Source organism: Mobula hypostoma, chromosome 31 (genome assembly GCF_963921235.1).
Source record: "Mobula hypostoma chromosome 31, sMobHyp1.1, whole genome shotgun sequence".
Classification (NCBI taxonomy): Eukaryota; Metazoa; Chordata; class Chondrichthyes; order Myliobatiformes; family Myliobatidae; genus Mobula; species Mobula hypostoma.
Genome location: NC_086127.1, coordinates 845,033 through 857,500, shown reverse-complemented (window position 1 = coordinate 857,500; position 12,468 = coordinate 845,033). Strand labels below are relative to the sequence as shown.

General features: G+C 52.8%; 1 protein-coding gene across 3 annotated transcripts in view; it reads left to right on the top strand.

Moving 5' to 3' along the window:
- capgb (capping protein (actin filament), gelsolin-like b) overlaps positions 1–3,809 on the top strand; it is a 22,640-nt gene extending 18,831 nt beyond the window's left edge. For all 3 annotated transcript variants that reach the window (XM_063036777.1, XM_063036778.1, XM_063036779.1), the window contains exons 6-10: positions 571–720; positions 1,487–1,579; positions 2,016–2,148; positions 2,566–2,654; positions 3,549–3,809. In XM_063036777.1, coding sequence (XP_062892847.1) covers positions 571–720; positions 1,487–1,579; positions 2,016–2,148; positions 2,566–2,654; positions 3,549–3,614 — 531 coding nt within the window. In that variant the 3' untranslated portion in view covers positions 3,615–3,809. The remainder of the gene's footprint in view (positions 1–570; positions 721–1,486; positions 1,580–2,015; positions 2,149–2,565; positions 2,655–3,548) is intronic.
- Positions 3,810–12,468: the final 8,659 nt, after the last annotated feature.

Genomic DNA, 12,468 nt, shown 5'->3' with positions numbered 1-12,468 from the left:
CTCTTTCTATCTCCATCCCCTCTTCTCTACTCGCTCTCTCTCTCGCCTCTCACTCCCTCCCTCTCTCCTCTCTCCCCTCCTCTCTCTCTCTTCTCACCTCTCTCCCTCCTCACCTATCTCCCTCTCTCTCCCTCCACCCTCTTTCCTCACCTATCTCCCTCTCTCTCTCCCTCCTTCCTCTCCCCTCCTTCTTCTCTCTCTCTCTCTCTCTCACACACACACTCCCTCCTCTCTCTCCATCCCCTCTTGTCATCCTCCCCTCTGTCTCCCTCCCGTCTCTCTCTTCCTCCAACTTCTCTCCCTGCTTCCTCTCTCTCCACTCCCCTCCTTCCCTCCCTCCGCTCTCTTCACCTCCTCTCGCTCTCGCTCCTCTCTCCCTCCGCTCTCTCTCCCTTGCTCTCCTCTCTCTCTCTCTCGTTCCTCCCTCCGTCTGTCCTCTCACAACCATTTTTCCCGTTACCCCTCTCTCTTCACCCTGCTCCTTACTCACGTGCCTATTCTGCGCCCCCCCCTTCTCCACCCACTCCACAATCTTTCCTTCTCCACACTCCCACCCCCCACCCCTCCCAGACCATCTACCAGTGGTGTGGAACAAGCTCGAACCTGTACGAGCGGCAGAAATCCGCTCAATTCGCCGGCTCAATCCGGGACCTCGAGCGTAAGGGCCGGGCACGGGTCGTCATCGTGCGGGACGGCGAGGAGCCCCCGGAGATGATCGAGGTGAGCTCTCGCTCCTATCGGCGGGATACCCTCCCTCCCGCTTTATGCTGATCTCCCTCTACCACACCCACACACCCCCCAAAAAAAACACTTCCCACCATTTACACTTGTTCGCCAAGGTCTCTCTGTCCCAAAACGCTCCCCACCGTTCACAGTGTGTGTCCCACCCTCGTACCCCGAGGTCTCTCCGTCCCTCGACAAGCCCCACCGTTCACGGTGCGTGTCGCGTGTCCCACCCTCGTACCCCGAGATCCCTCCGTCCCTCGACACTCCCCACCGTTCACGGTGCGTGTCCCACCCTCGTACCCCGAGGTCCCTCCGTCCCTCGACACTCCCCACCGTTCACAGTGTATGTCCTACCCTCGTACCTCGAGGTCCCACCGTCCCTCGACACGCCCCACCGTTCACGGTGCGTGTCCCACCCTCGTACCCCAAGGTCCCTCCGTCCCTCGACACGCCCCACCGTTCACGGTGCGTGTCCCACCATCGTACACCGAGATCCCCCTGTCCCTCGACACGCCCCACCGTTCACGGTGTGTGTCCCACCCTCGTACACCGAGATCCCTCCGTCCCTCGACACGCCCCAGCGTTCACGGTGCGTGTCCCACCCTCGTACCCCGAGGTCCCTCTGTCCCTCGAGAATCCCCACCGTTCACGGTGTGTCCTACCTTCGTACATCGAAGCCCCCCACCCCGACCCCCACTCCGCCTCTTCCTGGGCCGTGTTTTCCGCCGCGCCAGGTCCGAGTCTCACGCCGTTCCCGCAGGTCCTGGGAGCCAAGCCGTTGCTGAAGGAGGGAACACCACAGGACGATGCCCAGGCCGATCAGACCCACAGCAAGACCGCTGAGCTCTCCAAGGTGGGTGAGTCCCCTCCGCTTGGAGGAGAGGGCTGTGGGCGGGGTGGGGGGGGGGTTTGTTGGCGGGGAGGGAGCGAGAAGTCTGATCGTGGGAGAGGGGTTGGAGATTGGTCAATTGGACACGGCGGTGCCGGAGATTTGTAAGGGAACTTGACTGGACGGGTCGGGACGCTCTTGGAAAGTGCGGCCCTAACCTCTTTTTGCCCCCCCCACTCCATTCCCCCTTTACCCTTCTCTCTCCACAACACCCCCCCCACCGCACGACCCCTTTCTCTACACCTCCTCTCTCCCTTCCTCCCCATTCCCTCTCGCCCTCTGTTTCCTCCCTCTTTCTCCAAGCTCTCCCCTCCCCCAACTTCTCCCCACTCCCACCTCTTCGTCTCCTCTCTCCACCTCCCGCTTCTCCTCTCCCTCTCCCCAACGCCCCCCCCCCCAGGTCTCAGACGCCACCGGCTCGATGTTGCTGACCCCCATCTCCTCCAAAAGCCCCTTCCCCCGGGCTCTACTCCAATCTGACGACTGCTTCGTCCTAGACAACGGAGTCTGTGGCAAAGTCTACGTCTGGAAAGGTAATTCTCACTTTCCACCCCTCTCCTCTCCCCCCCCCCCCACGTCCCTCTCTTCCTCCCACACCCCCCCCCCAACTATCCCGCAACCTCAGCGTCCACTTCCCTCCTTCCCTCCGGCCGCTCCCCCGCTCCAGTCCTCCCTTTCTGACCCGCCCCCTTTGACCTCTGAACCCCCTGACCCTTCGATCCCCCTGATCCCGACCCGTTTCACTCCCCACCCTACGCCCCCTGACCTCTGTCCGCCTCTTGACCACTGAACCCAGCACGTCCGACTGGCGACCACCCCATCGGCTCCGACCCCTGCCCTTTGACCTTCCCCGATCCTCCGCGACCCCTCCCCCCCCCATTAGCTATGCCACGTTCATTTATCTTTCTCTCTTGCCTTTTCCTCCTCCCTCCCTCCCTCCGTCCCTCCAGGTCGAGGCGCCAACGTGAAGGAGAGGCGGGCAGCCCTCAAGGTGGCCGAGGACGTCATCGCCCGTCGCAACTACGCCCCAAACACTCAGGTAACCGGGATCGACCCATGGGAATTACACCCCCCTCCGGAAACTCCCCCACTCTCACCCTCCCTCCAGGACTCTCTGCTCCTCAGAACCCCGAGATACGCCGAAGTCCCTCTGTCCCTCAACTCTCCCCGCCATCGTGGTGTGTGACCTACCCTCTTACCCCAAGCTCTCCTCTGTCCTATGTCCCACCAGCCCCTCGTACCCCATCCGTTATTTATTTATCTACACACATTCTTTTTCTCACTCTCCTTTTTCTCCCTCTGTCCCTCTCACTATACCCCTTGCCCATCCTCTGGGTCCCCCCCCCCTTTCTTTCTCCCTGGGCCTCCTGTCCTATGATCCTCTCATATCCCTTTTGCCAATCACCTGTCCAGCTCTTGGCTCCATCTCTCCCCCTCCTGTCTTCTCCTACCATTTCGTATCTCCCCCTCCCCCTCCCACTTTCAAACTTCTTACTAGCTCTTCCTTCGGTCAGTCCTGACGAAGGGACCCGGCCCGAAACGTCGACTGTACCTCTTCCTAGAGATGCTGCCTGGCCTGCTGCGTTCACCAGCAACTTTGATGTGTGTTGCTCATACACCGAGGTCCCTCTGTCCCTCGGCACACCCCACCGTTCACGGTGTGTGTCCTACCCTCGTACACCGAGATCCTTCTCTCCCTCGACAGTCGCTACCGTTCACGGTGCGTGTCTTACCCTCGTACCCCGAGGTCCCCCTGTCCCTTGACACTCCCCACCGTTCACGGTGCGTGTCCTACCCTCGTACACCGAGGTCCTTCTGTCCCTCGACACTCCCCACCATTCACAGTGCGTGTCCTACCCTCGTACCCCGAGGTTCCCCTGTCCCTCGACACTCCCCACCGTTCAACTGACATTTCTCTTGCTTTGGTATACAGATTGAAATCATTCCGGAGGGACTCGAGACGGCGTTTTTTAAGCAATTTTTCTCGGGGTGGAATTAAAGATCGCTCGCTCCGCAGCGCTCCGCCCCTCCCCGTGAAATCCCTAAACATGCGGAGCAGAGCGCGTTCGCATTAATATATACAATATATACACGATGCAATTTCTGTACTCTACATCTCAGTTTGATCCTTGTTGCTCATCGATCCTTTAATTAAAAGAAGCTTCCTAAATTATATAATGAGTGCTTTTTTAAAAAAAAATTCTACAGAGTCACCCCTCAACTTCGAGGCTGTGCCCTCTAGTTCTGGATACCCCCCAGAAGAGGAAACATCCCCTCCACATCCACCCTATCTCGTCCTTTCAACATTCAGTGGGTTCCAATTAAATCCACCCGCCCCCCCACATTCTTCTAAATTCCAGTTACTTCAGACCCAAAGCCGCCAAACGCTCATCATACGTTAACCCCTTCGTTCCCGGAGTTATCCCCGTAAACCTCCTCTGGACTCTCTCCGATGACGACAGTATATTTCCATTGCGCCTATATACATCTCCGCCCACCATCGACGTCGATGGGGACCTGGGCATCATTTGATGGTGTCGAGACTAGCGCGTGGTTTGGATTTAAGTGAGGGAGAGTTGCGCAGCGTCAGCCTCATTCTCTCTCTCTCTTCCCAATTCCCCTCTGCATCCTGTGGCGAGGCAAGAGTCGAGACGGCTAGAGATGGGACTGGGCGCAGTGGGTGACCAGGACGTCTTCTGTGTCTTGTCCTGCTCTACCCGTTCCACGACGCTTGCAGAGACCGCCTTCTGGACCGTTGGACCTTCCACTGGTCTCGTCCGCTCAATCCGCCGGAGTCTGTCTTCACATGCTGGGATAGACAACTCCCTATTTCACCGAGGGTTTCAGACCCGTCGGCTACCCTCACCTGGTTTAGCCGGCTTGTCGAAGCCGTTGCCCGGAGTGTGGCCGCTGTCGCATGCAAACAGCTACGGGGAGCCACAAGTGAGAGCTGAGAGCCAGGTAGGGACCAAAGGTGGGCTAACCACCCTTGAAAAGGACACGACATGTTCCCCAGCCAGAGGTGCTCCCCTCCCTGACACCTCATACACCCCGCCTATGTTTACAGATGGTTTGGCAGACACAGTTAGTAACAGGGTGTTGAGGTGGGGAAAGGGCTGGCGGACAGGTTGTCCGACCTGACAACGGGGTTTATGGTCTGTTCAAAGTAACATTTGTTATCAGACTACAAACAAGTGAGATTCTCTGCCTACGGGCCACGCTCGGCAAACTGCAACCACAAAGATAAATAAATAGCGATAAATAACCAGAGCATGAAGTAACGAGATGAGCGGATAGGGACGTCTGTGGGTGTGAACGTCAGAACATTTACAGAGACAGGGCTGTAAAAAGGGCCCGAAGGATCATTGGGGACCCGATTCACCTCAACCACAAACTGTTCCAGCTGCTACCATCCAGGAAACGTTACCGCAGCATAAAAACCAGGACCAACAGGCTCCGGGACAGCTTCTTCCACCAGGCGATCAGACCGATTAATTCACATTGACACAACTGTGTTTCTATGTTATATTGATAGTCCTACTGTACATACTATTTATTACAAACTACTATAAATTGCACATCGCTCATTTAGATGGAGATGTAACGGAAAGATTTTTACTGCTTGAGTATGTAAAGGATGTGAGTAATAAAGGTCAATTCAATTAAAGTGAGACCATCGGTTGTGGGAACACCGGAAAGAGAATAAGATTAGTTATCTGCTTTTGTTCAAGGCCTGATGGTTGAGGGGTAAAAACTGTACCTGAACCTGTGAGTCCTGACTCTCCTGTACCTCCTTCCTGATGGTTGAGCGTTAATAACTGTTTCTGAACCTGGTGGTGTGAGTCCTGAGGCTCCTGTCTCTCCTTCCTGATGGCTGAGGGGTAATAACTGTCCCTGAACCAGTGAGTGTGAGTCCTGAGGCTCCTGTACCTCCTTCCTGATTTTTGAGGATAATAACTGTTCCTGAACCTGGTGGTGTGGGTCCTGAGTCTCCTGTACCTCCTTCCTGATGTTTGAGCGTTAATAACTGTTTCTGAACCTGGTGGTGTGAGCCCTGAGGCTCCTGCACCTCCTTCCTGATGGTTGAGTGGTCATAACTGTCCTTGAACCAGGTGGTATGGGTCCTGAGGCTCATGTACCTCCTTCCTGATCTTTGATGGGTAATAACTGAACCTGGTGGTGTGAGTTCTGAGGCTCCTGTACCTCCTTCCTGATGGTTGAGGGTTAATAACTGTTTCTGAACCTAGTGGTGTGAGCCCTGAGGCTCCTGTACCTCCTTCCTGATGTTTGAGGGGTAATAACTGTTCCTGAACCTGGTGGTGTGGGTCCTGAGGCTCCTGTATCTCATTTCTGATGCTTGAGGGATAATATCTTTTCCTGAACCTGGTGGTGTGAGTCCTGAGTCTCCTGTACCTCCTTCCTGATGTTTGAGGATAATAACTGTTCCTGAAACTGGTGGTGTGAGTCCTGAGGCTCCTGTACCTCCTTCCTGATGGTTGAAGAGTCATAACTGTCCTTGAACCTGCTGGTATGGGTACTGAGGCTCCTGTGCCTCCTTCCATATCTTTGAGGTGTAATAACTGTTCCTGAACCTGATGGTGTGAATCCTGAGACTCTGATACCTCCTTACCAATGGTTGAGGGGTAATAACTCTTCCTCAACCTGATGGTGTGGGCCATGTGGCTCCTGTACGTCCTTCCTGATGGTTGAGGGTTAACAACTGTTCCTCAACCTGTTGGTGTGGTTCCTGAGGCTCCTGTGTCTCCTTCCTAATGGTTCAGGGGAAATAACCGTTCCTCAAACTAGTGGTGTGAGTCCTGAGGCTCCTGTACCTCCTATCTGATGGTTGAGGGGTAATAACTGTTCCTCAAACTAGTGGTGTGAGTCCTGAGGCTCCTGTATCTCCTATCTGATGGTTGAGGGGTAATAACTGTTCCTGAACCTGGTGGTGTGAGTCCTGAGGCTCCTGTATCACCTATCTGATGGTTGAGGGGTAATAACTGTTCCTCAAACTAGTGGTGTGAGTCCTGAGGCTCCTGTATCTCCTATCTGATGGTTGAGGGGTAATAACTGTTCCTGAACCTGGTGGTGTGAGTCCTGAGGCTCCTGTATCTCCTATCTGATGGTTGAGGGGTAATAAATGTTCCTGAACCTGGTGGTGCGAGCCCTGAGGCTCCTGTACCTCGTTCCTGATAGATGGGGTGTAATAACTGTTCGTGAACTTGGTTGTATGAGTCCCGTGGCTCCTGTGCCTCCTTCCTTATCTTTGAGGGGTAATAACTGTTCCTGAACCTGATAGTGTGAATCCTGAGGCTCCTGTACCTCCTTCCTGATGGTTGAGGGTTAATAACTGTTTCTGAACCTGGTGGTGTAAGTCCTGAGGCTCCTGTACCTCCTTCCTGATGGTTGAGGGGTAATAACTGTTCATGAGCCTGGTGGTGTGAGTCCTGAGGCCCCTGTACCTCCTTCCTGATGTTTGAGGACAAAAACTGTTCCTGAACCTGGCTGTGTGAATCCTGAGGCTCCTGTACCTCCTTCCTGATGGTTGAGGGTTAATAACTGCCCCTGAGCCTGGTGGTGTGAGTCCTGAGGCCCCTGTACCTCCTTCCTGATGTTTGAGGACAAAAACTGTTCCTGAACCTGGCTGTGTGAATCCTGAGGCTCCTGTACCTCCTTCCTGATGGTTGAGAGGTAATAGCTGCTTCGGAACCTGGCAGCGTGTGTCCTGAAGTTCCTGTACCTCCTTCCTGATGTTTGAGGATAATAACTGTTCCTGAACCTGACTGTGTGAATCCTGAGGCTCCTGTACCTCCTTCCTGAATGTTGAGGGATAATAACTGTCGTCCCTGAACCTGTTGGTGTGGGTCCTGAGGCTCCTGTACATCCTTTCTGATGGTTGAAGGGTCATAACTGTCCTTGAACCTGGTGGTATGGGTCCTGAGGCTCCTGTACATCCTTCCTTATCTTTGAGGGGTAATAACTGTTCCTGAACCTGGTGGTGTGAATCCTGAGGCTCCTGTACCTCCTTACCAATGGTTGAGGGGTAATAATTCTTCCTCAACCTGCTGGTGTGGGCCCTGTGGCTACTGTACCTCCTTCCTGATGGTTGAGGTAATAACTATTACAGAATCTGGTGGTGTGGGTCCTGAGGCTCCTGTACCTCCTTGCTGATCTTTGAGGGGTAATAACTGAACCTGGCGGTGTGAGTTCTGAGGATCCTGTACCTCCTTCCTGATGGTTGAGCGTTAATAACTGTTTCTGAACCTGGTGGTGTGAGTCCTGAGGCTCCTGTCTCTCCTTCCTGATGGCTGAGGGGTAATAACTGTCCCTGAACCAGTGAGTGTGAGTCCTCAGGCTCCTGTACCTCCTTCCTGATTTTTGAGGATAATAACTGTTCCTGAACCTGGTGGTGTGGGTCCTGAGTCTCCTGTACCTCCTTCCTGATGTTTGAGCGTTAATAACTGTTTCTGAACCTGGTGGTGTGGGTCCTGAGTCTCCTGTACCTCCTTCCTGATGTTTGAGCGTTAATAACTGTTTCTGAACCTGGTGGTGTGGGTCCTGAGGCTCCTATATCTCCTTCTGATGGTTGAACGGTCATAACTGTCCTTGAACCTGGTGGCGTGAGTCCTGAGGCTCCTGTACATCCTTCCTTTTGGTTGAGGGGTCATAACTATTCCTGAATCTGGTGGAGTGAGTCCTGAGGCTCCTGTACCTCCTTCCTGATGGTTGAGGGGTAATAACTGTTCCTGAACCTGGTGGTCTGGGTCCTGAGGCTCCTGTACCTCCTTCCAGATGGTTGAGGGGTAATAACTGTTCCTGAACCTGGTGGTGTGAGTCCTCAGGCTCCTGTAACTCCTTCCTGATGTTTGAGGATAAAAACTGTTCCTGAAGCTGGCTGTGTGAATCCTGAGGCTCCTGTACTTCCTTCCTGATGTTTGAGGGGCAATAACTGTTTCGGAACCTGGCAGCGTAGGTCCTGAGGCTCCTGTACCTCCTTTCTGATAGTTGAGGGGTAATAACTGTTCCTGAACCAGTGAGTGTGAGACCTGAGGCTCCTGTTGCTCCTTCCTGATGTTTGAGGGGTAATACCTGATCCTGAACCTGGTGGTGTGGGGCCTGAGGCTCCTGTATTTCCTTTCTGATAGTTGAGGGGTAATAACTGTTCCTGAACCAGTGAGTGTGAGTCCTGAGGGTCCTGTACCTCCTTCCTGATGTTTGAGGGGTAATAACTGTTCCTGAACCTGGTGGTGTGGGTCCTGAGGCTCCTGTACCTCCTTCCTGATGTTTGAGGGGTAATAACTTTTCCTGAACCTGGTGATGTGAGTCCTGAGGCTCCTGTACCTCCCTCCTGATGTTTGAGGATAATAACTGTTCCTGAACCTGGTGGTGTGAGTTCTGAGGCTCCTGCACCTCCTTCTTGATGATAGAGGGGTAATAACTGTCCCTGTACATGGTGCTGTGTGTACTGATTCTCCTGTACCTCCTTCCTGATGTTTGAGGGGTGATAACTGTTCCTGAAACCGGTGGTGTGAGTCCTGAGGCTCCTGCACCTCCTTCCTGATGGTTGAGTGGTCATAACTGTCCTTGAAGCTGGTGGTATGGGTACTGAGGCTCCTGTACCTCCTTCCTTATCTTTGAGGTGTAATAACTGTTCCTGAACCTGATGGTGTGAATCCTGAGACTCCTGTACCTCCTTTCCAATGGTTGAGAGGTAATAACTCTTCCTCAACCTGGTGGTGTGAGTCCTGTGGCTCCTGTACCTCCTTCCTGATGGTTGAGGGTTAATAACTGTTTCTGAACCTGGTGGTGTGAGTCCTGAGGCTCCTGTATCTCCTTCCTGATGGTTGAGGGGTCATAACTGTTCCTGAACCTGGTGGTGTGAGTCTTCAGGCTCCTGTACCTCCTTTCAGATGTTTGAGGGGTAATAACTGTTCCTGAACCTGGTGGTGTGAATCCTGAGACTCCTGTACCTCCTTCCTTATCTTTGAGGGGTAATAACTGTTCATGAACCTGATGGTGTGAATCCTGAGATCCTGTTCCTCCTTCCTGATGGTTGAGGGGTAATAACTGTTCCTGAACCTGCTAGTGTGGGTCCTGAGGCTCCTGTATCTCCTTTCTGATGGTTGAAGGGTCATAACTGTACTTGAACCTGGTGATATGGGTCCTGAGGCTCCTGTACCTACTTCCCAATAGTTGAGGGGTAATAACTGTTCCTCAACCTAGTGGTCTGAGTCCTGAGGCTCCTGTACCTCCTTCCTGATGTTTGAGGTGTAATAACTGTCCCTGAACCTGGTGGTGTGAGTCCTGAGGCTCCTATATCTCCTTCCTGATGTTTGAGGGGTAATAACTGTTCCTGAACATGGTTGTATGGGTCCCGAGGCTCCTGTACGTCCCTCCTTATCTTTGAGGGGTAATAACTGTTCCTGAACCTGTTGGTGTTAGTCCTGAGGCTCCTGTACCTCCTTACCAATTGTTGAGGGGTAATAACTGTTCCTCAACCTGGTGGTGTGGGCCCTGTGGTTCCTGTACCTCCTTCCTGATGGTTGAGGGGTAATAACTGTTCCCGAACCTGATGGTGCGAGTCTTGAGATTTCTGTACCTCCTTTCTGATGTTTGAGGGGTAATAACTGTTCATGAACCTGGTGGTGTGAGTTCTGAGGCTCCTTTGTCTCCTTCCTGATGTTTGAGGGGTAATAACTGTTCCTGAACCTGGTGGTGTGTTTCCTAAGGCTCCTGTACCTCTTTCCTGATGTTTGAGGATAATAACCGTTCCTGAACCTGGTGGTGCGGGTTCTGAGGCTCCTGTAACTCCTTCCTGATGGTTGAGGGTTAATAACTGTTCCTGAATCTGGTGGTGTGGGTCCTGAGGCTCCTGTACCTCCTTCCTGATGTTTGAGGATAATAACTGTTCCTGAAACTGGTGGTCTGAGTCCAGAGGCTCCTGTATCTCCTTTCTGATGGATGGGGTGTAATAACTGTTCCTGAACCTGGTTTTATTGGTCCCGAAGCTCCTGTACCTCCTTCCTGTAGTTTGAGGGGTAGTAACTGTTCCTAAACCTGATGGTGTGAGTCTTGAGGTTTCTGTACCTCCTTTCTGATGTTTGAGGGGTGATAACTGTTCATGAACCTGGTGGTGTGGGTCCTGAGGCTCCTGTATCTCCTTTCTGATGGATGGGGTGTAATAACTGTTCCTGAACCTGGTTTTATTGGTCCCGAAGCTCCTGTACCTCCTTCCTTATCTTTGAGGGGTAATAAATGTTCCTGAACCTGATGGTGTGGTTCCTGAGGCTCCTGTACCTCCTTCCTGATGTCTGAGGATAATAACTGTTCCTGAACCTGGCTGTGTGAAACCCAAGGCTCCTGTACCTCCTTCCTGAATGTTGAGGGATAATAACTGTCCCTGAACCTGGTGGTGTGAGTCCTGAGACACCTGTACCTCCTTCCTGATGGTAGAGGGTAATAACTCTTCCTGAACCTGGTGGTGTGAATCCTGAGACTCCTGTGCCTCCTTCCTGATGTTTGAGGCATAATAACTGTCCCTCGAACTAGTGGTGTGAGTCCTGAGGCTCCTGTACCTCCTTCCTGATATTTGACGGGTAGTGACTGTTTCTGACCCTGGTGGTGTGGTTCCTGAGGCTCCTGTACCTCCTTCCTGAATGTTGAGGGATAATAACTGTTCCTGAACCTGGCTGTGTGAATCCTGAGGCTCCTGTACCTCCTTCCTGAATGTTGAGGGATAATAACTGTCCCTGAAACTAGTGGTGTGAGACCTGAGGCTCCTGTACCTCCTTCCTGAATGTTGAGGGATAATAACTGTCCCTGAACCTAGTGGTGTGAGTCCTGAGGCTCCTGTACCTCCTTCCTGATGCTTGAGGGGTAATAACTGTTCCTGAACCTGGTGGTGTGGGTCCTGAGGCTCCTGTAACTCCTTCCTGATTTTTGAGGATAATAACTGTTCCTGAACCTGCTGGTGTGGGTCCTGAGGCTCCTGTATCTGCTTTCTGATGGTTGAAGGGTCATAACTGTCCTTGAACCTAGTGGTATGGGTCCTGAGGCTCCTGTACCTCCTTCCTTATCTTTGAGTGGTAATAACTGTTCCTGAACCTGGTGGTGTGAGTCCTGAGGCTCCTGTATCTCCTTTCTGATGTTTGAGGCATAATAAATCTTCCTCAAACTAGTGGTGTGAGTCCTGAGGCTCCTGTACATCCTTCCTGATGATTGAGGGGTAATAAATTTTCCTGAACCTGGTAGTGTGGGTCCTGAGGCTCCTGTATCTCCTTTCTGATGGTTGAGGGGTATAAATGTTCCTGAAGCTGGTGGTGTGAGTCCTGAGGCTCCTGCACCTCCTTCCTGATGGTTGAAGGGTCATAACTGTACTTGAACCTGGTGGTGTGGTTCCTGAGGCTCCTGTACCTACTTCCTTATCTTTGAGGGGTAATAACTGTTCCTGAACCTGATGGTGTGAATCCTGAGATCCTGTTCCTCCTTCCTGATGGTTGAGGGGTAATAACTGTTCCTGAACCTGATGGTGTCAATCCTGAGACTCCTGTACCTCCTTACCAATTGTTGAGCGATAATAACTGTTCCTCAACCTGGTGGCGTGGGCCCTGTGGCTCCTGTACCCCCTTCCTGATGGATGAGGGGAATTACTGTCCCTGAACCTGGTGGTGTGGGCCCTGTGGCTCCTGTACCTGCTTCCTGATGTTTGAGGGGTAATAACTGTTCCTGAACCTGGTGGTGTGGGCCCTGTGGCTCCTGTACCTTCTTTTTGATGGTTGAGGGGTAATAATTTTTCCTGAATCTGGTGGTGTGAGTCCTGAGGCTCCTGTACCTCCTTCCTGATGTTTGAGCGG